The sequence below is a fragment of the Lissotriton vulgaris genome, chromosome 4_1, assembly GCF_964263255.1.
Source record: "Lissotriton vulgaris chromosome 4_1, aLisVul1.2, whole genome shotgun sequence".
Taxonomy (NCBI): Eukaryota; Metazoa; Chordata; class Amphibia; order Caudata; family Salamandridae; genus Lissotriton; species Lissotriton vulgaris.
In genome coordinates, this window is record NC_141691.1 from 2,072,389,852 (window position 1) to 2,072,417,697 (window position 27,846).

At 46.0% G+C, this 27,846-nt stretch overlaps 1 protein-coding gene across 1 annotated transcript in view; it reads left to right on the forward strand.

Annotated features, from left to right (window-relative positions):
* Positions 1-27,846, forward strand: part of FBXL6 (F-box and leucine rich repeat protein 6) — a 169,124-nt gene that overhangs the window by 28,805 nt on the left and 112,473 nt on the right. Inside the window, exon 2 of the mRNA XM_086966505.1 lies at positions 16,054-17,177. Coding sequence (XP_086822631.1) covers positions 16,114-17,177 — 1,064 coding nt within the window. The 5' untranslated portion in view covers positions 16,054-16,113. The remainder of the gene's footprint in view (positions 1-16,053; positions 17,178-27,846) is intronic.

The window sequence follows — 27,846 nt, forward strand, 5'->3', positions numbered from 1 at the left end:
ATGTGCCTAAACCAGGGCAGTTTTCCCACCCCGGTAAACCCATGACCCCCTTCAGTTAGTTTCGATAGGATGCTAATTCAGGAGTTGCCCACAGTCTGCGCCAAAAGGTTAGTGGTCTTAGACCAATTTCTTCTGCATTTTGTTTGACTCCTAAATCCAGGCACAGACGAATGAGGGGAGTGCTGGGCGGTAGGCTCAAGAGCTTTCTCAAAAATAGTTTTTCTATTTTAGGCAGTTCGCCAGAGGAGCGATAGCCCCAAAACTCTGCCCCATACATTGCACCACTCCTTACTTGCACTTTATACATTTCGACAACAGGGCCTGGCGGTTTGTATAAGGAGTTCCTATAAGATTTGGTGATCCCCCCCGCCAGCTGCTCTAGCCTTAGCTAGTTGTGGGCCCATTTCAAATATTTCAGACAATGTGGCACCAAGGTAGTTGAAGACAGTCACCCTCTATAAAAGGGTGCCATTTAAAGAGGGGTTTGGGCGCGATGTTTTGGCTGGATTAAAAACCATGAATTTGGTTTTAGTAGTGTTGATCTCTAACCCACGATTTGTACAAAATAGAGTGAAACTGTCTAGGATGCTTTGGATGCCCATAGGAGACTTGGACAACAGCAAGGTGTCCATGAACATCCATGCTGGCACCCGGCCTTGCGCCAGTTTCGGGGGATCATTGTCCACCACCTCGTTTAATTGGGCTACCAGGGCGTTGATAAAAAGGCAAAACAGAGTGGGGGCCGGCACACACCCCTGTCTCACTTCTCTGTTTACTGGAAAGCGTTGGGTCAGATCTCCAGATTTCTCATACCTAACTTGGGCAGAATTCCCTGAATGTAACCGCATGAATAGTGACAACAGGTAGGATGGGATACCCAGCTGCTCAAAAACCTTCCACATTTTGGCTCGAGGGACCAGATTGCAGCCTGATTTAAGGTCGACGAATATCAAATAGAGACTGCCACCCTCTATTGACACCGTCATCCAGTATAAAAGTTGGAGCCTTAAGAGCTGGTCAATGGTGGAGGTGTTCTTCCTAAACCCCGCCTGATACACACTCAGGACTTCATGCTCTTCCATCCAAAAATGGAGACGCTCAAGGAGGATCCTGGCAAACAGTTTCTGGGTGACGTCTATGAGGGTAATCGGCCTGTAGTTATAGGGCAAGAGGGGTGAGCCTTTCTTGCACACTGGGAAGATTTCAGCCCCTAGCCACGTGTCCGGAATCTTCATGCCTAGAATTATAGCATTGAATATTATCCAGAGATAGGGTCACTGAATAAGCCCCCGGGGAGCTTATCTAGGCCGGGAATCCTTTCTTAGGGATAGCTTCTTTATTGCGTTTGTAACTTAATTTAGAGTGATCCATTGGTGATCCTCATTCGGATTCCCTGGAATTGCTAATACCATTACATCCTTGGGCTCTGTGAGTTCCTCGGTTGTATATAGAGCTTGGAAATGCCGTTTCCAGGATTCTGCAGTGATGTTTGACTCTATCGCTGAGTTCTCTACTCCACCGTCTGCGCTCACTAAAGACCAAAACTTCTTCATATCCCTGTTGTGAAGTGCGGCCTTGATGTCTTCCCACCTTTCAAACTCCCAGTTTTTTTGGGACAACTTGATGCACTCTCTATACTGGGCCCTGCTTGTTTTGATTAAAGATCTATCCTTGCGCTTGATGGCATCTAACAGGGCACCCTTTGCCTTGCAGCAAGAGTTGTTGAACCAAGTTTGCTTAACACCCTTGATGGGCTTGGGGCGCATCATAGGGTTAAAGATGTTGGTCAGACTTGTTGACAGTTCTTCATGCAGTGCCTCTAGTCTACTGATGGTAGGTGGGGTGTCAAGTGTTGCAGCAACCAGCTCCATTTCCGTTAGGGGCAAGATGATTTTTGAATATAATACGGCCTTCTTATCAGGTGACTGCTTGAACTTTCCCCACCTGATTTTCCTTCTGTTGTTGGCAAATTTTACGTTGGTAGATGCGGAGATGCTAGAGGACGTGGGATTTAAGATTTCTGGAGGCTTGAGATTCAAAAACGGGGCATTATGATCACTATCGAGTCTTTGTATGACAGCGAAGTCGACCACCCACCGCCACATGCTTTTCTCAACTAAAATATAGTCCAGCAGGGAGGATTGCCCTATTCTGTTAAAGGTTAACCTCCCTGGCTGATCAGACTTGGTACGGCCATTGCAGGCCCTCAAGGAATGGGTTAGAGTTACCGCATTTATCTGGAGTACCAGTGGAGCCAAAGCCTTTACCGGTGGAACTTGTGGATCCGGGATTGGCCAGAGACTGTCCTCTTCACTAGAAGGGGCATCCGCGGGGGTATCCAGGGGCTCAAATTGGCAATTGAAGTCCCCCCCCAAGAATCAATCTAGCATTTGGGGGGACTGCATCAATAAAGGTGATGAGTATTTCTATGGTCGGGGATTCCTGGGTGATGTTTACAGGACGGGTGAAGATGTTGATAAGGGCAAGTTTTAGAGTGGAGGGAAAAGTGAGTACAAGACACTACAAGTCATTGGATGGGGTACTCAGTTGGACTGCCGTGCAATCCAAGTGGGTGGAGGCCCAGATGCATAAGCCCCAGGAGGGTCTGCCTCTTCCCCCTGTGGTGGCCTGTACGTTAAGGTAGCAAAGCCTCCGCTCTCTATATCTTCTCTTGCCCAAGTCCCCTGGAACATACAGATATCGTGGGAGCCTACAAACTGTCCCCAATCCGGACAGTGAAGCTTGTTTTTAATTCCAGCAATGTTCCAGGATAAAATCCTTATCTCATGGCCAGCGGAGGTGTTGTTGCCATATGCGTCCTGACTGTTATTGTTGGAGCTACGAATGACAAGTGGGCCGTGCCATAGAGATAACTTTGTCTTCCTCTCTTGTGGGGGCTGAGCTGGCGATTTCATTATCCGTGAGAGTCTGGGCTGGTTTATTAAATATGACTGGACCTAACCCATGATGATGAAGGACTCCCCCTGGAGGTGGGGGTATCTGAGCCCCTGATTTGTGATCTTTACTACTGGAGGTGTGCTGTGTCAGCGGCCTACTAGAGTTCACCCCCACTGCCCTCTTGGGGTCCCCCTTCCCTAAATTGGGGTTGAGGCCCCCTTGCGACCCAAGTCAATCCCCCTCCTCAAGGGGCCTAAATCTGTTTGCTAATGGGAAGTTAAGAAGACGTCTAAGGGGTAGGCCTACATTTTAAAATGGCTGAAATCTATTTGTTGGAGCCCTGGGTGCTGATGTCCAGGGCATGATGTGAATACCTGGGTAGACAAAGCCCAGAGTATGGGCACAGACCTCTGTATGTGGTGCATGAATGCTAGCCACCTAACCTGCAATGTTCTGTACGGTTAGGGGATTGCTAAAATGGATGACTATATATCTCTTTGGGTTATTTTGGGATTTTTGCCCACACATCCCACTCTTCGGACCATTAAACTTTTCCCAGCCTTATCACAGGAAAACTGCTTGTGCCTAGCTAACCAAAAAAGACACTTATTCCTGAGCTCTAGCTGCGAATCTTTCTGCCTGCAGTTTATTTCAGGGACCCCTGTTAGAATAATGACGTAGGGTAATGAGGCAGGGGGTAAATTAATAGTTGGTGTCATCAATATCGCTGGTCCTGTGTCCACGGCCTCTGCTGGGTATGCCCCTTTCCCTGGCTCACCTCTGCTCTGTATGGATAGGCCCTCTTCTATATGAGTCCTCGCTTAGAGGAGCGAGGCAGGGGGGTACCCTAGGATCCTGGGGAGCATAAACTCCAGATGTTTCAGCCCGCGTGGAGGTGTTAGCAATCAACATGGCAGTTGGAGCCTTTGCCCCTCCGTCGTTTAATTGGGCAGCAGAGGTAAATGCCAACTAAGCCCCTTTTTTACCAGTGGGAGATTGAGCTATTCTATCGGTCTGTGAGCTACAATCTTGCCTCATCCCTCGGACAATGGAGGTTATGCCAGTTGGCTTGCCCTTGCTGCTTGACCCAGTCTGTTGCCCTAAGTCTGTATGCTTGAATAAGAGACCAAGTTCTTCCTTTACAATATCTCTCATCTGATTCGCCAGCTCCACTATAAATTCCTCAGCACTGTCTATTATAGCTGGGTTTTCCCTCTCTTATTTGCCGGTCTTGCATTTAGTAGTCTTAAGGGTGGAAGTGGTGGTACCGCCTTTGCAGGTTGTTGGCTTCACTGGGAGTTGTTGTGGTGAAGGTGAGGATGACTCTAGTGTTCTGGACGGTTATTCTGTTGGTCTCAGTGGGGAATCAGGGGTGGTTGGTTGGGAGTAGGTGTTTCAGGCCCTGCTCTGAATAAGTCTGGAGTTAGAGACAATCACCTCTCTGTCAGTTCTTTTTCAGTTCACACCACCCGGATAGCCCTCTGAAGCATCCTGTCCATTGAGGTTTGGGGGAGAGGGGCCGGAATGGGGACCTGAAGTCCTTTTTTAGCTGCACAAATGCGCCTATCCATATTCGGTTATAAAAATAGATGAGTAAATATAAAAAAACAGAAATCGCCTCAGGTGCAAGACTATAGGTGTTGGGCCTCCTAAAGGAACAGAATCAGTATTATGGTTTGAAACGGGAGGTTTTTGCTACACACGCTGTGTGCCAAGGAAAAAGAGACTAACATTACTAGGTTAAAATGACGAGGGGTCAGACTATGCATATAAGTTATATGACCATTGATGAGCAACTTTGAGTGGGACAGTTCCGCTGGTTAGTGCTTGTGGGGCACTGCGTTACATGAGCCCTGTGTCCGTCACCAGATCCAGCTAAGGGAACAAAGAGGGACCACCACTTCTGCGATAGAAGTTCAATGCGCCGTATAAAAACAACTTGATTCAGATGTCCCAAATCAGTCTTACCAGAGTCTCTAAGACAGAGCCCTTGGCCCCGGCTTTGCCCTGCGCTGCGGGAGGCTGGTGGCAAAGATATAGCGCCTCCTGTCGCGCTGCACAGCGTCAGTGTAAGGCAACGAGGCAAGGTATGCTGGGAACAGTAGTTCCAGTATGCCGTTTCCCTCACAGTTGGTGGAACCGGATTCCTGCGGCGCTGGGCGATACCCTCACGGCGGTGGTGCAGAAAGAGTGCCCCCTTCACTGCGTTGCAGCCCAAAGGAAAGATCCGCTGTTGTGGGCTTCGGCTGCGGGAGTCTGGGGGCGGAGATATAGTGCACTCTACGGCACTATACTATACTCTGCAACACTTTAGGCAAATGCACTCTACGCCATTGTACTCTCTCACTGTACTCTGTGCCACTCTATTCGGCGCCACTGTACTGTATGCCACTCAACTCTGCACCACTCTATGCCACTGCACTCCATGCCAATACACTTTACAATACACTGCACTCTACAACAGTCTACTCTGCAACACTGCAGTCTACACTGTGCCACTGCCCTCTACAACACTGCTCTAAACCACTGTATTCTTCGCCAATGCACTTAACACCTCTTTACTCAAAACCAATGCACTCTACTCCAACTACTCGGCACTACTGCACTCTACGCAACTTTACTCTGCAACAGTCTACACCACTGCATAATGCACCACTGCACACTAAACCACAGCAGACTAAGCCACTCTATTCTACTCTACACCAATGTTCTCCATACCACTGCTCTTTGCACCACTTTATATGCCACTGCACTCTGACACTGCAAGACTGCACTCTCCACCACTGAACTCAATGCCACTCTACTCTGCCCTATTGCACTCTAAGCCACTACACTCTAAGCCACTCTCCACCATTGCACTCTGTCAGTGCACTCTATGCCACTCTGCTCCGAGCCACTCTACACTGCACCACTCTACTTTGCGTCACACACCCACTCACCCATATAACCACTCATACAACCAGTCTCTCACCCATTGAGCTACTCACACACCCTTTCATTTACCTCCCCATTCAGTCACACACCTACTTCCTCACCCATATTTCCTCTTGACACAGCCACTCACTCACCCTTACAAGTATTCAGACACTCACTCACACACCCTCATAACCACCTGCATACCCATTCACACATCCATACAAGCACTTACACATCCGCTCACTCACCCGTGCAGTCATTCACACAGACATTTATTCTCCAATGCAGCAGCTCCCACACCAACTCACCTAACCAAATACTCATTCAAACAGCCACTCACTTACCCATACAGCCTCTTACACACCGAGTCACTCACATAAAGCCATTCAGACACTCACTCAATCACTCATACAGTCACAGCACACCCACTTACCCACCCATTGAGCCAATCACACCACCACTCTCACTCATGCATCCAAACAACCATTGACACAACCACTCACATACCTAAAGACCTACTCAGAAATCCACTCACCCAAACAGTCACTCATGCATGCATTCACACACCCATACAGCCACTCACAACACGAGTTAGAGATAATATCACTTACTAGCAGTACAACTAGTATAGCAATCTAACTTTTGTAGTAGGTTAGTATATATCTTTAACACTCATAAACTCTTAAAAACACTTACTCTCACTGGATGATGTCATCAGTAATGTCACTGGCCATGTCATGAGTGATGTTACTGGCCATATCATGAGTGATGCAATATGTGAGGTCATAAGCAGTGCATTACGTGGGCGTAAGTTATAGTTAGCACAGTTAACTATAACTGCTGAATTTCACTGGTTTTGTATGTGTGAAATCTGAGCCTAACTAGAACGTTCTTGTAACCTTTGTTTTTAGGTCGAGCCTGGGCAGCGTATGCGCTGCTCTGCAAGGCATGCTGTATTGGAGTATGGACTTGAAGTCCAACCCCTCTCCGCCTGTAAGAGGGCGGGTCTGATAAACAGGCGTGGAGGCGGTAGTGGTGGTTTAAAGGAAACAGGTTTATTGAATACAACGGATGAGGTAACGGGTGATGGCAGGGAATCTTCAAACTTGTCGTCTTCTTCTTCTTCTGATGTCTCCGGGGAGGTGTCAGGCGATGAAAGGGCTCGGGTGGTTTTCGTCAGATCTTCAGGACGTGGCGGCTTGCCCCGGTGGCTCATAAGAGAAGGGAAATAAAGGAGGGTATCGTGAGAACTCTAAAGAAAGTTTCTGAGACAGCAGTAATACCGTCACCACACCTTTCGTGACTAGGGACTGGAAAAACGGACGGGGTAACGTGTGGGGAAAGGGAAAGTGGGAGAAAATCGTGATAGGGGAAGTTCAGGATATTTACGGAAGCTTTATAGTGCCTAGGAAGGTACTGAGTGCTCATATGTAAGGTCCTTCATAGAGCCAAGGCGAGACTTGACAAAAGTGTACAGTGCCGAAAGAAGTAAATGCTGTCAAGATTAACCGTAACACCATGCACTTTAAAATACCCCGTGCGGATACTCGTGGTTTGGCTTTTTACACAATTGCACAACGCCCACGCCCTTAACAAACAACGGTCATGAACACTCAATTTCCCTCCCCGTGTCTTCTTCCTCCCGCTTCCCGATACAATTTCCCTCGAGTCGGTATTACTCACCAACCCTGCCGTAACTCTTCCTAGAGTCACGGCCGCTCTCCAGCATCCACCGGACACCACCAGTCCTCGCACCAGCTGTCGTCTTCGACGTCCTGTTCGGGGCTGAACTGGGTCTCCTCGGGTCCCGCGTCTTCGGTCTCCTTCTCTGTACTCCTTTCTCCGTCTCCGGCGTGGACAACGGTTGTCTCCGCCCTTGCCTCGTTATGGCGTTCTGTCATTCGTTCTGCCGTACCACATCCGGGTAGTTCCTCCTCCTCTTCCGGGTTACGGTACTCGGCGTTCCCGTTTTCCTGAGAAGAGACAGTAAAGGATTGTGGGTGTTGCAGTCCACTTTTAGTCCATGGCAAGGTACGATTGTCCTCTAAAACGGCCACTTCCTCACACCGCCCATATTTGTCTTTGTCTTGTTGCATTGTCCTTTGTAGATGCTGCCTTCTGATTCGTTAATAGGCTTGTTAATCCCTCCTTAGTACTGTTCTGTCCTCATTTGTAACCTCCCATGAGGACTAGCCCATTTACTTCAGTTGTTACACGATACGGCTTATTTAAGCACCATTTTTAGGTCTCGCCTGGCGTTGCTGCAGGAAGCGCTGGTCCCAGCGACACTTATTGTGGTTGTGTTGCCTTCCAAGTGGTACAGACCGGTGCATGAGCAGATTCTGGTCTGTGAACGTGCTTCCCAAAAACTGTGAACAGCAAGTCAGCCTCTGGTCTCTCTTAATGGCGCGCGCACACACACAGCCACACTCACGCATGCACACATGCACACACACGCAAGCACACACACGCAGGCACACACACACAGGCACACACACGCAGCCACACGCACACACACGCATGCACACACACACACAGGCACACACACACGCAGGCACTCACACACACACGCAGGCACACACACAGGCACACACACACACACACACACCCTACAACTAAGCCCCACCCGCCCCACTCACCGGGCTACAGGCTTCGTCATGCGGGGCTTCCCTCACTTGCATCGGCGGCCTCTGCTCCTCCTACGTGCCTACAGCGTTTCACAGCCTCCCCTGGGGCGAGACTTCCGCCTTCTGCCCTTCTCGTCCAGTCCCTTTGTGGGCGCGGGCTTCCCGCAGCAGGCGGAAGTCCCTCCCCAGGGGAGGCTGTGAAAGGCTGTAGGAGGCATACAAGTGCTGGAGTCTCTGGGATAACAAATCGTGCGCTCCCGCTTTACATCCCCCGTGTGCCAAGTCCTCTTGTTTGCTTTGAGCGAGAGGTTTTGGAGAGCGCCATCAGTGAAGCTTTAGAAAGTACGAGTGAATGGCCACTAGAAGCCAGGGCTGAATCCTGCAGAACTTTGATCACTGGGAGGGACTTATCAATATCCCCGGTTTACTCTGAGATTGTTTCCTTGATTCTCTTCCCATGACCGCTAGCGTGGCACGGGTGACTATCATGTGACTTGGTGCAAGCAAGGAAAATGGGCTGCCCAATCCTCTAGCTGTGAAACAAAATACCGCCATAATTTGAGAGCAGTGGGCCTCAAACATCCCTTGGCCCCCGGTGCCACCGCACCTGCTGCACCCGTTGTTTACTCAATTCCAACAAGTTATTGGAAAACAATGTCATGTTTCATAAGTGTTTAGGGGGGGAGGGGGAGAGCACGCCCTGCTGTTGCCTTAGTTGTACCTTTTCTGTATTTAAGGGAAGCTTTCGCTGCTTCTGCATTAACCCGTTCCCTTTGTTTTGGCAAAAATATTTTCAAAATGACTGGCTTTGTTAGTGTCTACTATCATATTATACTTCTGCTTGGGCAACCCTGAGGGCACCCATCAATTTCTACAAAATACTTCACTTCCTGTCTAATCACAGGGTACGACAAATCCAGACGTTCTGGGGTACAGATATGAGAAGCCTGTCGCTCATACAGGCGTGGCAAAGGGAACCCCAAATACTACTCCTGTCAGACTCTTAATTTGTATATTGTACCTTCCCTTCAAGTAGAGGCAGTGGCATCCAGGTATCAATTCAACGATGTAATGTACGGAAAGCAAAATTCCCCACCTGATGTACCCTCTGCTACTTTAGTGGTACGACCCCCACACATACACCTAAAATCTGATCTGCACTGCCATCTACTATTCCTGTACTGAGGTGCACACAGCTCTGCCAATGTACCTCCATCATGCCATGCACCCTACTCTGTTTTTGTACTGGGCAAATAGACATCTCGCCGATGCTCATCCATTCTCATATTCTCCAGGACCTACTGTTCGAGTACCCTACCTCACTTCTCATGCACTTCTCAAGTACTGGCTCCCACACACAGCTCTGCTCGTGAACTGCTCGGTGGGCACTTTATTCCGTTTGTGTTTCGCTCACAGGTAGGCGTGGTACGTGGCAAGGCCATGTTATTTGGTTCGGTACAGATTTACTGGTTTTATAAAGAACAGGATCACCTGGCCCTGCATTATTTGACCCTCGAAATGTTTAATATTCCTTTGAACCTCATACTGTGTGATCTTGGGCAAGGTAGTCTAATGGAGTGCCACATATAGTAAAGGAAGGCCTGGCAATGATCTCCGCAGATTGCTGAGAGGAGGGGCGGTGACAGGCACAGAAATGTAGCAGCTCTGACCTTGAAGGGACAAAAAAGTGATAGCAATCACAGATGTGCGGTGACCAGCAATCGGACTACAGGGAGAGGGGGCAGGCAGTGACAGACTCGCGAGAAGAAGACTCTGACAGTGACAGGCCTTCAGAGGAGATTACAAGCACTGACAGACCTTCAGGGGGAAGTCACAGCCAGTGACAGACATTCAGGAGGAGAGGAGGCCGCCAGCAGTGACTGCAGAAATCAAGAGTCACAGGCAGTGACAGCCTGCAGGAGGGAGGAATGGGAGTACTGTGGTACAGAGGGCTGCACAGTGGGCCTGATTCACACAAGCTAGCTATCTGTGTGTGTACATTTGGCCTACACATGCAAACAGGGTGTTTACAAGTGCAACCCCACTCTTGCAATTCACACCGGTTGGTTTTACACTTGATTTACTCATATGAAGATTTACTGGGAAGGAGGGTGGGCCTCTGAGTCTGGGCACACCTACACATGTATTTATTTGTGGTCATTCACAAACGCCTCCCCTGTGAAGAGGATGGCCAGTGCTGTCCCCTCTAACAAAGACATCCGCGTACCTATGTCCAGGCCCAAAAATAGCCTCTTGTGGGCCGGGCCCTGCCTGAAGTGTATGTGCATCCTTACGGCCCCCGCACAATGGCTTCTGAGAGAGTGTGTTAGGGATGCTTGGTTACCAAGGCTCTCAACTGTGCAGTATAAAGGGCACTTGAATTTGGTTGGTTCCCTGCAAACATTCAAGTGCTGCACGAGACATGAGTGCTTGTATCACCTGGCAACAACTGCCACTGCTTCGGGTCTCGGCCTCTTCTTTTTAAAATGTGTCTCTTCTTACAGGCCGTAGACAGGCCTGCTGGAGCCTGCTCCAACCAATGGGGTGAAGACAAAGGACTCCTCTTTTCTCCTAAACGGAAGCACAAGACCTGACTTCAATGGCCTGTGCATGGAGGGAAAAGAGGATGAGCATCACGGGGACGTACCGAGGGTCAAAGGGGAGGCAGCTATCAGAAATGCCTGCAAATGTCTTAAAGGCAAGCCACAACTTAAGGCTTCACACATGCTAAGGTTAGCTGGCCAGTGGCACCCCAACACCTCATGTACACGCTAACACTGAATGGGTTTGCACTTCACTGACCAGAGACATGGTGTGCCCCCATCAAGCACCCCAGAGCTAATTCATTTATTCTGGACATTTCTATGGCACTGCTCACCACCCTGCAGTGGCCTCAGCGTACTCATGCAGAGCTGCCGCCAGCTCCAATTATGACTTGTCCATAAGGATAGTAGACACCCATGATCAAAGCAGACTCCCTTTGGGGGAACCCCCATCAATCTCCAGAAGAGTCAAGAACTTTGTTGGGGAGCAACCTAACCAAATCTTGGTGGCACTGGCACACCTACCAGAACAATTATGACATAAGTCTCCTGAGCAGGACGAATGGCAATAGCAGCAGGGAATATATACTTACATTGTATAATAATATGTGTCATTTGCAGGTTTTATTTTATTCATAAAGATGATGACTTCGGTTATGGCTGGGGTGACCACCGAACACAACAGACATTGTCTCTAAGTCCTGAGTCGTTGATTTCAGGTCTGTTGATCTAATTAGTCCAATGAAACACAACACAACTACAACACCCAAAATCCATTAGATTTATCACACAAATGTTCGGGACTGGAAACAGTGTCTGTAATGAACTGGAAGTAGTTGCTCACTCTCATTTTGGCAGTGTTTGGATGTAACAAACTACATTTCACAAAGATTTTGTTGTCTTGTAGTCACTTTGGTCAAGGGTCCTTCTGGGTGTACAATGATCTGTTTATCATCAGATTATATGAGTGGAAACTCAGCACCATGCATTTTAATTTGGTCTTCACGAACACATTAAGCAGACTAGGCGAAAATAGGGATCTCATATGAGCTACGCAGGACAGCTCAACGGATGAGGCTAAGTCCGGCTCAGGATATGTGCTACTGGTGCCATTGCTGCGGAAGGATTATATCTATGCCAAGGCAGCCCTTTGCAGTGTATCTAAGTAGCTAAAATCACTGAGTGAATGCGAACGGCCTCCTTGCCAAATGCAGCAATCAACTTAGATAGGAACAAAGTTAGGTGATGTGGGTGCCAAGGAAGATATAACATTCATTGGAAAAATTGTTTCCTTTCCTTGGGGGGTCGAAAATCCAAGCATACAGGCATCCAGTACACCTGTGGTGTCCATATGTTCCTGAAGATATTAGGTAACTCTTCTTCCTAGCACTTTAATGAGCATTGCAATCCTGCAATTGGTGTAAAATCGCTTGGGTTGTCTTAGTTTACCTCATTTTTAGGTCGTGCATTCAAGATCTGTTGTATATACTTTAGTATATATATTTTAGTATATACTTACAGGTGTATGTACTTTGTAGGCTCTGGAGATCAGCCCTAGTAGTTGTCTGCTTCCGCTTAGGGACTTCTTTTTCTGTTCAACTGGCTCTATTTAACTGTCTTGATAGAAAACGACCAGCAGAGGTCAGTAAAATACCAGAATTGCTTTCTGCTAAGGGACTTTATTTTTTTAAATTTTCTGACAACTGCCTCTATTTAACTTTCTTGATAGAAAACAACCAGCAGAGGTCAGTAAAATACCAGAATCACTTTAGCTTTCTCTAGATTCCAGTCAATAGAAATTATCTCCCACAAGCACCCTTAGACGACAATATTTTTTTCAAATCTTATATTTTCAGTGAGGTGACCACTGAAGGCCCTGCTTTTATATTAAAAACAGAGCTTAGGACTATACCATTTCCCGCTGAAAAGTAATATTTCTCTCCATGTGTTTCCATACCTGACGTGTCACGCAGTTTGGTGCTTACTTTCCCTCCATGTTAAAGAACAGAAGATGTTTCAGCACCCAGGCTAATGTGCTGCATAGCTTAATACATATAAGGTCCCAAAGGCGAGACCAATTGCATTGCAAATGCTTGTCTTTAATGAGTTTCACCTACTGCTGGCACGACATGCTTTCCTGCAACTTTTAGCACACCAGGCGTTCTTTAAGGTGGTGCTTAAAAAAACATTTGTTTGTCAACTTGACAAGCGCATTCTTTTTTGGAGGGTAAATGTGCCCCAAACAGCGCCTTCACTTTAATAGCTGCTGCGGCCCTTTCTTAAGACACGGATCGTCTAAACAAAGGGGCATGTCATCTATTACTGTGAAAGCGCAGCATTGGGCGCTTGTAAATAACGAGCATTTGCAATGCAATAGGTCTTGCATTTTAAAAACGTTCACCTATTGGTATTGTAATATCCAGTTTGATAGTTATTTAAGACATAAGAACTGTAGGTATGAATACAAGATACCGTTATATAGCATAATAAAATTAAAGTTGTGCATTTGCCTTTGTTTAACTGGATTAGCCTATAATTACCATTCAACAGGATATCTTTGATGTTTTGACAATATACCCATTGTGTATCAGTTATATCACACCCTAAGTCTAGCTCCCATTTAGACCTTGAAGATAGCTCTTCAGCAGCGGTCCAGTCACCAAGTTAGTGTACATGAGTATAATTAATTTAGCAGGATTCAGGGCAGTGATAATGTAGGCTCTGTTCCATAGGATTGCGTGGCATAGAGGTATACATCTCTCATGTCAGGCAGCATAGCCTCTGGTATGCCAGAATAGCCTTGGATGTGTCATACCTCTCTCCAAAAATTCCACCAAAGTCAAAATTGCTTATTATCAAATAGATCACCCATGATGTTAAGTTATTTGGCACATAGTTGTCTAATTCCTCATCTGTCATCAGCATCCCAGGGTTATTGGCCAGGGGCAGATTCAACGAATATACTACCTCCCTGCCAATCAATTTCACCAAATTGGACCACGCCAAAACAACACAATCCACTGTATGAATCTCAGCAGTAAGGCGACAGGATTTTTTCAGTATAACATTTCACTGCGACATTGGGGCTGCCCAACCCCTCTTTAAGCCCCAATGTAGGGACTTCCTCACGGTAGGATACCCTTAAACTGGACCTGAACCCAGATAATAAACTTCAAAATTGGGGCCCAGAAAGCCATTCCTTTTTTAAGGCAGTACTATGCATTCTTGGCTGGCGCTCTGCCCATGCCAAGTCATTAGTGATCTTAATTGGTCAAAGAAGGCCAGGTTTAGTAAAGTCTGGATATTTTGAAATATAATAACTTCAGTAGTGCCATTTTTATTGATGTGATTCTACTCCAACAGAGAATATGAGTTTGATCCATTGTTTGATCAGCTTAGTGAGGAAGGTTATACTCAGCCCATAGTTTTCTGTGATTAGGGCTGTCATGTCCCAGTGGTATTGAATAACCAGTTGTCTCACGGGTTCAAATTGCCATTTCAGGGATACTTGCAGGCCAGGATTTAACGTACATCTTGCCAATAGAAGCATTACTAACTTTGACCAATTATGTGCAAGGTAGATTTCCTGTGAAACACATTTATCGCCTCAATAATGGGGTCATAATTTCGCTTAGGCTTTTTAACTATTAAGAGAATGCTATCAGCATAAATTGAAAGAACTATTTTACAGAAACCAAACATGATACCCCTCTGATGGGGGTAGTCTCTTAAAATACTAGCAAGAGGTTCCACCATCAGGCAAAAAGTATGGGCGATAATAGGCAGACCTGTATAATCACGATACTGATTGGTATCCGGGAATACAGCAAGCCTTTGACCTTGTCTGCAGCATTGGGCTTAGTATAGAGGAGTGTGATCCATTTAATCATAGTGTTTCCCATTCACTTAATCACAGTCAAAAGAAATAGCCATTCCACAGAATCAAAGCCTTAGCTGCATCCCAAAAAGGTGGACTGAGCCTCTTCATCTGATTTTATCGCCTATGCTGTTTCCTTTTTTGGTGCCATCTGAGTTAAGTGAGGCCTGGCTTGCATCTGTTTTTAACCATTGTGGCTCCATCTGGTGTATAGAACAGCAAAGATTTTGAGGTGCATTGTCCTTAAAGCCAGGTCAAAGTATGCTGTATCGCCACGGCAGCACGAGTCACAAGGTACCCAACGGCCATCATAGTAAACTCCATTTCAATTTGATTAATTTGTTCAAATCCACACACTGTTAATCCTGCAAAGCCTTACATTATGTTACCAGTTGTGCTGCGCCTTCCTGCATTGCTTTTCATGGTACCAATCCAATCCTAACTTTGCTTCTTTGAATTGGCCGTTGCTTACAACCTGTTTTGACTCCATCCTGTTCCATACTCAGATCTTCGGAATCCATTTTAGATCAGCCTCTGTCTCAAAAGAAATCCAAAAACAAGGCTTTGCTGAGCTTTATGAGAACAGATGCCCATTAGGTCATGACCCTTTCCCAAAATACAACATCACACATCAACAATAGGTTTCATGCTAGAAAAAGGTAGCTGGCATAAAGGCTATACCTTTGCCCCTGCGCTGTCTGGCTCTGTGTCCCAAGGCTGTGCCCCAACTGTTTTCTCATAAGGCCGTAAGGCAACATTTGGAAAATAAATAACAAGCGGACATGGCAATATTCACAGGCTTGATCTTCATGGTCGCGCTGACTCTGCCATCGATAGGGTGCACATGCTTATCCAAGCAAGCACTCTCTTCTTCTCCTCTCCACTCACACCCACTGACTAGGACAGGTTTGGCTAGCTACACAGGGAGAAGGCTACACAGAGAGTCAACAGAATGCTGTCAGAGAGGGTTATCTGAGCCACTGAGCTACATTTGTCACCGAAGTTATTCTTGCACGCTTTCACATGGGGATAGCCATAAAGTGAATAGAAGAATCCAAAAAGTACGACACTGCAGCACGTACACCGCTTGTGACTTCATTGTAATGATGACGATGTTTAGCACTTGTGTTGTAACTGTGTGCAGCAGCACTTAAAAAGTCAACAGATTCACGTTCTTGTCTTTTTCCTGTAGAACACTGAAGCTGGTTATCCGAGCCACTGCTGGGTTCCACCTGTGGCCTTCGTTATTTAAATGGAAGATGCCGAAGAATCTGGGACCTTAACAGATGAAGAAGGGAGGTCAACAAAGGAGGATGTCTGTGGTGCACACACAGATGGAGAGTTGGCATTAGTGAAAAAAGCCCAACTACAGAGAGCAGGAGAGTCTGTATGTGTGAACAAAGCTCTGACCACGAGAGCTGGTGACTCAGCAGCTGTGGAAGGTGAGGGCCCTAGGCATTCCTTTGCAAGGGTAGAAGGTCAGGCCCCCAGAGTTTGGCAGTCAGCAGCAATGGAAGATCAGGGTCGTAGGCAATCCTTTGCAGTGGGAGAGGCTCGAGCCCCAGAAGCAGGACACTCGGCAGCAGTGGCAGAAGCTTGTGACCATGAGACTATAAGAGCTGCACAGTTGGTGGCCGTTGAAGACTTTCAGGCCCCTGAGACCTTAAAAGCACCAGCCTTAGCAACAATGAAAGATTCCCAGTTATGTGGGACCTCAGTAACTGCAAAGTTAGCAACAGTGGAAGCCTTTGATCACAACACCTCTGACCCAGTGTCGCATGATGGACCGACTATAGAACCTTCATCCAGCAATGGAACACGTCCTCCCAGGAAGAGAAAAGCAGGTGCAGGTAGCACAAGCAAGAACCAGGCAAAGCCTAAGTCTGCTGAAAGTTCTCATGGTTCAAAAAAGAAAAAGAAGGCTCGTAAGACCCCCAGGCAGCGAGTCCCAAAATATTTTGTCCAGGAGACGGACAATGACATGTTGCTTATCATCTCCAATAATGAGGAGCGCATCTTGGATTTCCGTCCAACCAAGAAAGCATCCAAGAGGAAAAAGAAAACTCTAAAAAAGAAGCCAAAGCAAGGCGGGAAGGGGAAAACACCTCCTCGCAAAAGAAGAAAACTGACAGTTGAGCCAGGAACCAGTATCACGGAAACACAAACACGCAGCGTGCACCAGGATGATGAGCATATGCACCCACTCCTGAGACGCCCCCGCGATGGCCGCTGGGGAGAACAGCTTCCTGTGGAGATCTTAGTGCGCATCTTCCACTTCTTGGTTGGGTCGAATGGGGCTGTGCCCACCCTCTGCAGGTAAGCGTTGTTTATATTTGTAAGTAACCGTAAGAGTGCCGCAGGTAGCCAGAGTTGAGAGTCTGCAACTGTATGTTCCTACTAGCAGCCCGTCCTGACGTTGTCCGGGTACGAAAAAGAATGTCTTAAATGGTTAGAATTGGCAAGGCAAAGTTTTTTTAAAAGTTCATGTCATAGTACAAGTATTGTTTCATGCGACTTGCCTGTGCGGCTGCTCAGAACCGCTCTTTCTGTTGCGCGGAAGGTGAGCGTGTGCTCTGCGGTTTGTTGTCCTTTCCGCAGAATGCGAACGTGTGTGTCCGCTCCTGCCGACGCCCCTGATCAATGTACAAAGAAAGAATTCCCTTGAACAGAGCTAGATAAGCAAAGCACGAAGGTCAAAAAAACAATGAAAAGATTCACTAATGTAAAAAGAATTCTTAACAATTTATTGAAAATACAAATGTTAAAAAAGTGGACATACAAGAACCACTGTAGCAAAATTTAAAAAGAAAACGACAATAAAACTGTTTGACATTCAATATTGACCAGCAAGATTGAAACATAAAGACAGAACACAGTGAGACATGAAGCTTGTACAGTACTAAATGTATATTCTAACTCTATTTACAACACCTATGTTATGCACACCACAGAATAGCATATCAACAAAGATGTATGAGTCATGAATTATACTGTTATGGTGCGTCAACGCGTTTCGGTGGGTTTCCACGTTTTTATCCACCTTTGTCAAGACAACATTTATCTGTCGTAGTTAGTGGGTCAATATGTTCTCCCTTGAGATTCTCTTTCGAATGTGGTCCAATTTTCGTTATTAATCACACCGGAGAGTGTTTTAGTAAAGATTTGGGCTTTGTATATTCCCCTCTTTGGTTAAAAAAGTCATATGCAATCGACTCCTGATATTGGAACTTGAAGGCGTTGACTTTAGCTGTTGTCTATTATTTAGGCATTATGGTACGTTTTCATTTATTTGTTAAAAGACCAGAGACGCTTCAGTCGTGTCCTTGCGACGTGAATAAATGTTTCACACTATGGCGCAGAGGGACTGCTTGCTTCCCTGGTTCTAGGTTTTTTTTTCTAAAAAAGGTACCAGAGGCACTTTCGTCATGTCCTTGTGGCGCTTGGCACCTTCCGGAACCAGAGAGGCAGGCAGTCCCTGACGGAACAGCAGTGATATACGTAATATGTAATGTATATGTAATGTATATATTAGGCTGGTGTATAGCCTATGTCCATCTGCTTATACTCACCTTTCCAATGCTGTATTGGGTGTTCTGATTGGCGCTGTAGTTCCGGAGCTTACCCACCTCAAAGGTTTGGGCTCTCTCTTTATAATATTATTATGGATATGAAATAGGCCCTGAAGTTTGTTTAGATCTTTAGGCGATCTGGAATGTTCTTTAGTGCTATGCACTTATTGTCAAGGACGAGTCGCGCTCCATCAGCTGGCCTCACTGAGGAGGTGTGTACACTTGGAGTTACCACAATATTCTCACACCCACCTTCTGTAAATGGACTGGAATTCCTTAAATACCTTTTTAGTTTGCCAGCGCAGGGATGTTTTAGATTCTTTAAAAAAATACTTAACTGACCTGTCTATTTGTTTAATGCTGGAAATAAAGAAATACAATTGACTGGAAAGGTCTTCTTTGGAATTCCTTAGATAGACATCAATATGGAATAACCCATCACTTGATGAAGGAAATAGGTGTGTGGTGCCTGAGTTGGACCCAGCTGATTACCCTACAGGATCAGTAAACAAGCCTCTCTTGCTAATCAGTGTAGGAACAGGAGAGTTTAGATATGTGTGCCTGTAACCAAGTTCAAATTGTAAATAGCCACAAACCATTTGGGGTAGAAAGCAGTGTGCATGATCTGGGGTGGATTTCAGTAGATATTAACCTCTGGATGGGGTTGTAGTGTTTTTTCCTCCAGATTTGTACTCTCATTTGTTTCATTATGATGTGGACGTTATAGCTAATTGATTGTGGAGCATCCTAGATCATGCCTCGCCAACTGTACAACCATCTCATTACAGAGGTGTTTTAATAAACCCATTACATCAATTAATGTGCCCACCCACCTAAATAAATATATCTAGATATTTCACAACCTGTGGGTTGTGTGCATACAACCACACACAAAAAATCCAAGGCTGAATGGGCTTATTCGGTTTTCTCGGTTGCTGATACTGTATAGTATGTTAGCTCTTTAAAGTATACTGTTCCAGTATAAGATCTTCAAATGCTCACTAGCTTCGTTGCCTTTAAAAAAAAAATCCTAATATTCATAACCCATCTAGTGTGTGGCCGACATGGCTCATCGGTCTCTCCAGTAAGTTGACTAATAGACCTGACGACTGGGAGAGAGGCATGGCCACCATCCATAATGAAACAAACATTTGCAATGCAATAGGTCTCACATTAATTAAGGTTGTGCTATTGGCATTGCTAAATATTACAACACCAATTGCAACAAAAGTCTATAAATTGTAGGCCAAAAAAATGTATTTATTTTTGTAGCAATGGTGGCATGCAGCGCTTTAGATGAATTTGTTTAAAAGTAAAGTGCGCCATACTGCGATTGCTACAATAGATAATTGTGGACGTGTTGACAATTGATGTGTGCACTGATGGCTGGTGGTGTGTGTGCCTGGTGAAAGCGCGCACTGCCGGCTGGTGGTGTGTGTGCCTGGTGAATGCTTGCACTGACGGCTGATGGTGTGTGTGTGCCTGGTGAAAGCGTGCACTGATGGCTGGTGGTGTGTGTGTGCCTGGTGAAAGAGTGCACTGATGTCTGGTGGTGTGTGCCTGGTGGAAGCGTGCACTGACGGCTGGTGGTGTTTGTGCCCTGTGAAAGCGTGCACTGACGGCTGGTGGGGTTTGTGCCTGGTGAAAGCGTGCACTGACGGTGTCTGGTGAAAAAGTGCACTGACGGTGTGGTTGTGTGTGTGTGTGTGGTTGTATTTGTGGTTGTGTGTGTGCTTGTGGTTGTGTGTGTTAGTGTGTGTGTGGCTGTGTGTGTGGTGTGTGTGCGTGGTTGTTTATGTGTGCCCTTGCCCCAGTACCAAGGTCTTCCTCTTTCCTCTGAAAAAGTAGTCTGAAATCATCACCTTCTCGCCTAAAACAAGTTTTGCAAACAAAATAGTCCTGAAAAGCAGATGGCAATTGGGCATAATAACTGCTATTGGCACTCAGCGGCGAAACACAGGCTCCCATCGGACGGGGGTGGGGAGGGTGCCTACAGTAGGCTACCCCAACCCTAGAGGGGGTCCCCTAATTCAGGCCAAGGTCACTGAATATCTGCGAGAAAAGGAAGCCTCAAGGCCCCTCATCACATTCTTACACCGCTGGACGCACATGCTGTTTTGCAACTGGAGGATACCAGAAATAGCAGTGCAGATTTTTCAAAAGACCATTAAACTAAAGAGCTTGAAGTAGTCTCGAAGTGTATTCCACCAGCTCCTCACAGCCTGCCTCTACACGCTCGCACTCTCACCCCTTGTGTTTCCCAAGTGTTCCTTTGCGCTCTCTGGCACTCTACGGACTGCTAAATTGAGGGATTAAATACTTCTATGCAATAAAATCTCAGCCAGAAATGCCAGTATAGATGGAAGAAAACAGCAGGACATGCCTGGCACAGCCTGTTTGGTCTGCCCAAATCCGAGCGACTCCTAATCAGTTGACACGTTTGGTAATGTGATTATTTTCACTAAGACATTTAAAGAGACTCGTTTATAACGGTCAAATACCTCAAATGAAAAGAGAAGAAAACAATGCCTGCAATTTTTACATAGGAACCAATCCATGCGAGACCGGGAACTCATTTTAATGATAGTTAAGATGTTTACAGCGTGGTGCCTTTGGGGGAGGGGGGAGCATTGTTGACTGTGAGCCCGTGTTAAAGTGAAAGAGGGTGCCTAGCTGAAACCTACAGTGTGGCGGGAGACGCTGCATGGGCCATTGTAGACTGTGCGCTTGTGCTGTTAATTTTAAAGGGCTAATTTGCGTAGGTCTGCAGTTAGTTTACATAAAACAAGCCAGCCAAGCCACGAAAGTGAAAGTTAAAGTGATCAGACGAAGGCAGAGGGGAAAGCAACTTAATGACCCGTGACGGAGGAGACAGATGGCGGCTGCGCGTGCACGCACACATGCACTCCTGCACTCATGCTTCAGGCCAGCTAAACTCTGGTAGGTAGCACTTTTTTTTGCCCTTTACTAAAGATCGAGCAACACCGCATGCGCTGCTCTAGGCTCAACCTAAAAACATATGCCCTGCTGTTCTCCTTCTATACACAGTAAGACAAAGGATTCACTGTCAGCCGTTGTCTTGTTTAACAAACATTTTCTGTTATAGACCCTCACAGCGTACCACATTTTTTCATATGATCCAGCTGAGTTCTTCAATTTCTGGCCTAAAGTGCCACTTCTTTTGCCAAAGACTTACAATTTGAAGCAAACAGTGCAAGCTGTTTCTTTTGTCAGATAGTTCTCTTCTCAGCAAAGGTATTGGCGTACATGAAGCAAGCACTGTATCAATCCTACAACTGACCGTAGGTCCATTGTGTTAGTCTCTGGCAGCGACAAAATAATGCCCTTGTCTCATACCAGCTAACTCGAGTCGATCTTTTTTTTATTGCGGACAGTCAACAGTGCCTTGTCCTCTTCTATGATGTCACCTTCTGCACTTCCTTCAATGATTTACTTCAATCAGCCTTTCACTCCGACTATCCCCTTCAAACTTCCACCACCCCCACAAAACGTGGATGAAACCCACAATCTATTCCCATATGACACTGATGTGCCCGCCTACTTAAGTGGGGAGAGCTAGTATTCTGCAGTTTCTGGAAAGGTGCAGGCTGCTCCTCGCTTCTTTAATGAGCACACTTGGTGCTGGTGCTGTAGCAACCTCATCACCTCACTGCAGCCTGTGTCCTTCCGGGCTCCTAAAGTAATTTCTGGACCATCCCCATCCCCTCACACAATTCAGTCCCAATGAGGCCTATCAGTAGGTGACTGTGCCTCCAGCTTCTCCTCAAACGTGTACCTCACCAGTACCCTCCTTCTGGTGCCACCTCTGTCCCATCTCTCTCCTCTCCTACCACTGCCCATTTTGTTTCTCTTCCCCCTTTAGCAACGTAGGCAACCCTATTCCAATCTTTTTTTTTTTTTACAAATTTCTTGTCTCCCCCCACCCATGTATGCTTTCCTCCTCAAGGCCTTACTGCCTTCCATTTCGTGTCTTCTAATCTCATCAACCACTCTTCTCATTGGTACCTGAGATGCTTGATTCAAATCAAACCTCACTCTATCAGCAAAGAGAGCTCTAGTCCAACTCCTCGTTGCCTCTAGAATACATTTCAAGGTGCTCTCAATGTTGTTCAGGAGGTACTGATAGGTACCTCCTGCCAGCATTCAAACTCATGACATTCAGATCTCTGCAGATGACTGCGGCAAGCTTGAAACCACATATGCATCTTTCAAACCATGGAATTTATTTCCTGAATAACTGTGGAGAATTCTCATGCGTCTTCTGCAGATTCTCTGCCTTAACGACTTACTCTTCTTTGCATGGAGTTCTCTGGCCCTAAAGACGATCTGGTCAATGTACTATTTCATGTCTCAGGAAGTATCCAAGCTCCAGCTAGCCGACAGTCAATAAACCTGTTTCAAGATTGTCTAATTATGACCATTTTGGATTGACTAAGAAGTGACTGTAAGGTTAATTATTTTATATTTACTAGTATGCAACAGTAACCAAGGAGTCGCACACATGCAGTGCAGACCACACAGACTTGTGCTATGTAAGAGAAGGCTACCAATTGGCAGACATCCTGTTACTAGTACATGCAAAGTAGAATTCCAATGGCCCACAGTTAAACTGTGACCACGTGGTAGTCTTAATTTATATTATCCGTGAAAACAGTTCATGTATGTAAACCGAAAGCACAGGTGCTGTGCTCTTGTGATGTGATAAAACAAGCATTTGAAATGCAAAAGGTCTTGCATTTACGTGAGTTTGAGCTATTGTCATATATAATGCCAATAGCTTAACCTCTCGCAAATGTGAGGCCTATTGCATTGCAAATATTTTTTGTGTCAAAGCGCCCCATGCTGCGTTTTCATGTTAATAAAGGCTGCGCCCCTTCTGGAAAAGCCTTCTCCTACATCGCAGCCGAAGCCGGGAACGAGCTCCCTGTCAACATTAGACGCTCCTCCACTCTGCACACCTTCAGGAGGTGCCTCAAGACCTGGCTCTTCGGCTGATCCAGAGCTGCACCTCCCTCCCCCCCACCCCCCAACACCTTGAGACCTTCATGGGTGAATAGCCCGCTTTAATCCCCCTGATTGATTGATCGATCAGTCTAGCTGAATGTAAAGAAAGGGGTGTGGCCAACATTAAAGTAAAACCACGGCATGGGGGCTTTGACAAAAAAAGCATCTGTTTTGTCAAGTTGACCAACAAATGTTTTTTTTGTTGTTGTTGTAAATGACCCCAATTCCGAGCTTTCACTTTATTAGCAGCCGTGCACCTTTCTTTAGAAGCGGCTTGTCTAAAGAAAGGGGCGCGGCCTCCATTAACTTGAAAGCGCCGCATGGGCGCTAATAAACAAAACATTTAAAAATAAATAGGCGTGGCTGCTATACTCAACCCCTTCCATGCTGATGACGAACCCCAGCCGTCATGCACTACGGTGCTCGTGTGCTGATGACGGCTGGGGTTCGTCACGGCCCGCCCCTGTTCGTGCTGTTTACAGCACACCAGGGGAATCGCGGCCGAATGGAAGGGGTTAAAGCAGACCACGCTGCTAAAATAAAGATAGAAAGAAACGTGGCCACTATAGTTAAAGCGGACCAACATTAGTAGTTAAAATAAAAGTGAGTGGTGGTCTGCGACGTAGTGGGTGGAATATGGGCAAATCATTGAACAACATAGTTCTCACAGCCAAGGTAAAGCAGACAAGTAAAAGGTCCAGTATTTACGGAAGGTTACAAATGCAGACAAGACGGTACCAAGCAGGGACTGACATGCCTATTCCGGTATGAAAAGAAACCATTTAGCAAGACAGTAACAGAAGCCAAATAAGAAGATGGGCATAGCTTCAAATCCCTACCTCAAAACAGCATGCCTCACAGAGCAGCGCATGCGCTGACCAGGGTCGAACTACAAATCCATCCTTTTTATGGTATCTTACATTTATTTATATAATTATCAGCATGGCAGAAGACATTTCGGATGGTTCTCTTTTCGCAGTAATGGCTTGCGTTCGGTAAGCCTTTTCACGGCTTAGATTCTCAACCCTTGTACTATGAGCAGCACACTGATAGTGGCAACTGTTGTCTGAAAAATATCCGGGCTTTGGTCACTCAGAACAAGCATTAAATTGAAGTCCATCTACAACAGATCTTTCCCTTTACTTGCAAGCCTTTCCTTGTTCGTGGCAACATAGGTTTTCTGCCTTTGGCTTGTCGTTTCTTGGCTTTGTCCTTTGTGTTTCTTCTGTATGTGCAAATAACAAGTCAACCAAGAAGGGATGTGATGGGCCCTTCGCACCAGCTGTTTGTGGAAGTGAGTCCTAGAACACTTTGTTCTGGGTAACGTTTGCTTTGGTTTTGAAGCTCACCAGGCTGAAGGCATGAATTGCTGTGTCTAATTGATCTTTCTAATAGTAACTAAACTGTGGGTTACCTAGGTGGGAACAAACCACGGCTCAAAGTACAGCAGGGTGTTAAAATAAATGGAATGGTCCAGTAAGTGGCAGCATTTCATATTCACCAATCCATTAAATGCACTCTGGCCTGCCTTCGTAAGTTGAATGCGACGCTTAAGGAGCAGAACACGGGATATTGTCTGCTATCCAGGCTGCTCTGTGGAGGGAAGTTGATACATGTGAGCCCTGTCGCACTTGTGTTTATTTGTTGAGTTTTGGTCAATGTTTGGGTTCTTTTATTTTTAAGGACCCACCCTCTCACTTATGACTCGGATGTCATGCAGTGTTATTGATCTGAAAACGGTATAATCCACAGTGCAGCCTTTCTGCATGCCATGAAAAGTGGTAAATAAGGGATGTTGTGTTTCTGCTTCTCCTTAATTTTACCTCACATACGATTGAATGTGACTTGGGTTCTCTGTTTGATTAAAAAATTGCAGGTGCCGTTAGATAAACTCAAGCACGGTGTGGTATCGGGTTCCCAAGGCCTACATGCTCCGTAGATAACCCACTTACACTGAAAGAACTGTTGGCACGGAAACTGAAAAGTACAAAGAACAAGTTTATTAAGACCCCATGGGGTGGTGGTACATTCCTACAGCACCCTTCGGCAATGCAAGAAGTATCACCCCAAACAGTGGTGTGATTCGATCTTTTATACAGTTTACAGGTAATAAAAAGATAGGCGGTACGTGGTTACAGAGCTTTATGTACATATATGGTCATTTTTGGAACACAGCCAACTCATGGGAGGGGTTACAACCCCACTGGTCAGTTTGGCGGCACATTCCTGAGGGGTGACTGGTCAGTTAGCACTGTGCATGTGTGGGCTTGACCGTTACTAAAAATAGCCTGTTGCTGGGCAAGCTCGAGTGGTCAGTGGCACGGACAACTGACTAAAGGGCATGCTGGCCACGAGGCCGCTCATGATCTAAGATGGCCGCCGTATCGTACAAGATGGCGTTTTCTAATATGGCCAAGTTAAGGGAAAGAACGTGTAGCACAGCTAAGCGCTAACTCGGCCATTGTCAAATTACGACAGACGACCCTTTTAGCGTTTAGCTGAAGCTACCTCATAGTGGACATAGTCGGGATGTTCGTCTTCAATATCAATTAACATTATTTGAGCCACTTCTTTATGAAGCATCATTTTGTTTTGAGCAAGAGCTCGCCTTGATGGTATGCAAACCGATAAACACATGGAACATAAAGCTGGGCCACATTGTATACATAAACATATAGAGAACAGTATCCCAACAATGATACATAAAATCGTCAACAGTTTCCAACCCCAAGTGGTAAGCATAGACCAGAACCACCCTGACAGAGTCCAAGTTCCATTGTCCGGGTGTATCTCAGCTGCTATCTTGTGCAATTTCGAAATGGCATCATAAACAGATGGCGAGTTATCAGGCACGTATACACAGCAGCTGCTTCCGATGATTCTACATGCCCCCCACGGTCAGCTAGAACCACATCTAGAACCATTCTGTTCTGAAGTGTAACAATCCTAGAAATCTGAAGTTCTTCGGTAATGTTTCCTAATGCAATAGCAGTATCATTGGCTACAGCCTCAACAACACGGGTCAATCGTCGTATTTTCCTGCTATTCAATGCAGCCCCCACAAAGGAAAACAGTCCCAAATTAAGGTCCACGTACTGCTGCAAGGCAGTATCAGTCTGATCGATGTCATCTAAGATCACGGCACGCTTACCACGATTCAGTACAAAATCATGGTAAAGGATGTAATCATTATGGTACATTGGTGGGGCAATGAATACAGGAGGCAATACAAAGGATACATAGCAAGTGCCTAACCATCCCAACGGGAGCTGATGGTAGCCTTTGGTTCCACAAATAAAGTACGTATTACGAGATGCCACAAACAATATGCCATTCGGGCTGTCAAATGTAAGTGTAGTGTTGCATTCACTTTTTCCAACCGGGATTGTACTTTTATTACGTATGCACAAATCAGCTTTAGTTGCAATAACATTAATAACATGTGAACTGGATACATTAATATTCCTTTGGTTGCTGTAAATACGAGGTGCACAGGCATTGTCGGGGCGGTACTCCTCCCATTCAAATCGAGTACCCTCAGCTCGTGGATACCCATCCCGGTCATGGTAGCAAATTTTATTCAAACGGAAAAGCACCCCCCCTTTTGTTGGCCATCGCAAAGTGAATAGAAGAGTGTACCAGGCATTGCAAGATCCATTATGCGAAAACGGGAGTGGAATGAGTGGAGTGCCCCCTTTCTTCTGATGACCAGGCAACATCCCACACACCCAACAATTGGAAGTATTTGTCATATTATGAGTATGATGCAGGATCTGAATAAAGCTATTGTTCAAATAAGTCTGTCGGTGCCGTTCTTCATGGTAGGGCAAGGTGAAGTGAAAATGTTCAGATGGAGCCGGGGTAGTTGGCAGCAAATGTTCACGTACAGGCACCACAAGTTCTACTACCCAAGCTGTCACTGCTATCACCACAATTGTCAAAACAAACAGGATGGCACCAAGTATTCTTTTGACTCGTGATGCAGCAAACGCCATAGTTCAACAAGCATTTACAATGCAACGGTCTCGCCTTTGCAAAAGTTAGCGCTTTTGGCATTGTAAATGACAAATGTTTTATTTATGTGTTGGTTTTGGAAACAGATAAATAAATGGCATTGTCATGAGCAGTAGAGAGTGAGTAGTAGAGAGTGAGTAGTAGAGTGAGTAGTAGAGAGAGTAGTAGAGAGAGTAGTAGTGAGTAGTAGAGAGAGTAGTAGTGAGTAGTAGAGAGTGAGTAGAGAGTAGTAAGTGAGTAGTAGAGTGTGTAGTAGAGAGTAGTGAGTGTGTAGTAGAGAGTAGTGAGTGTGTAGTAGAGAGTAGTGAGTGTGTAGTAGAGAGTGTGTAGTAGAGAGTGTGTAGTAGAGAGTGTGTAGTAGAGAGTGTGTAGTAGAG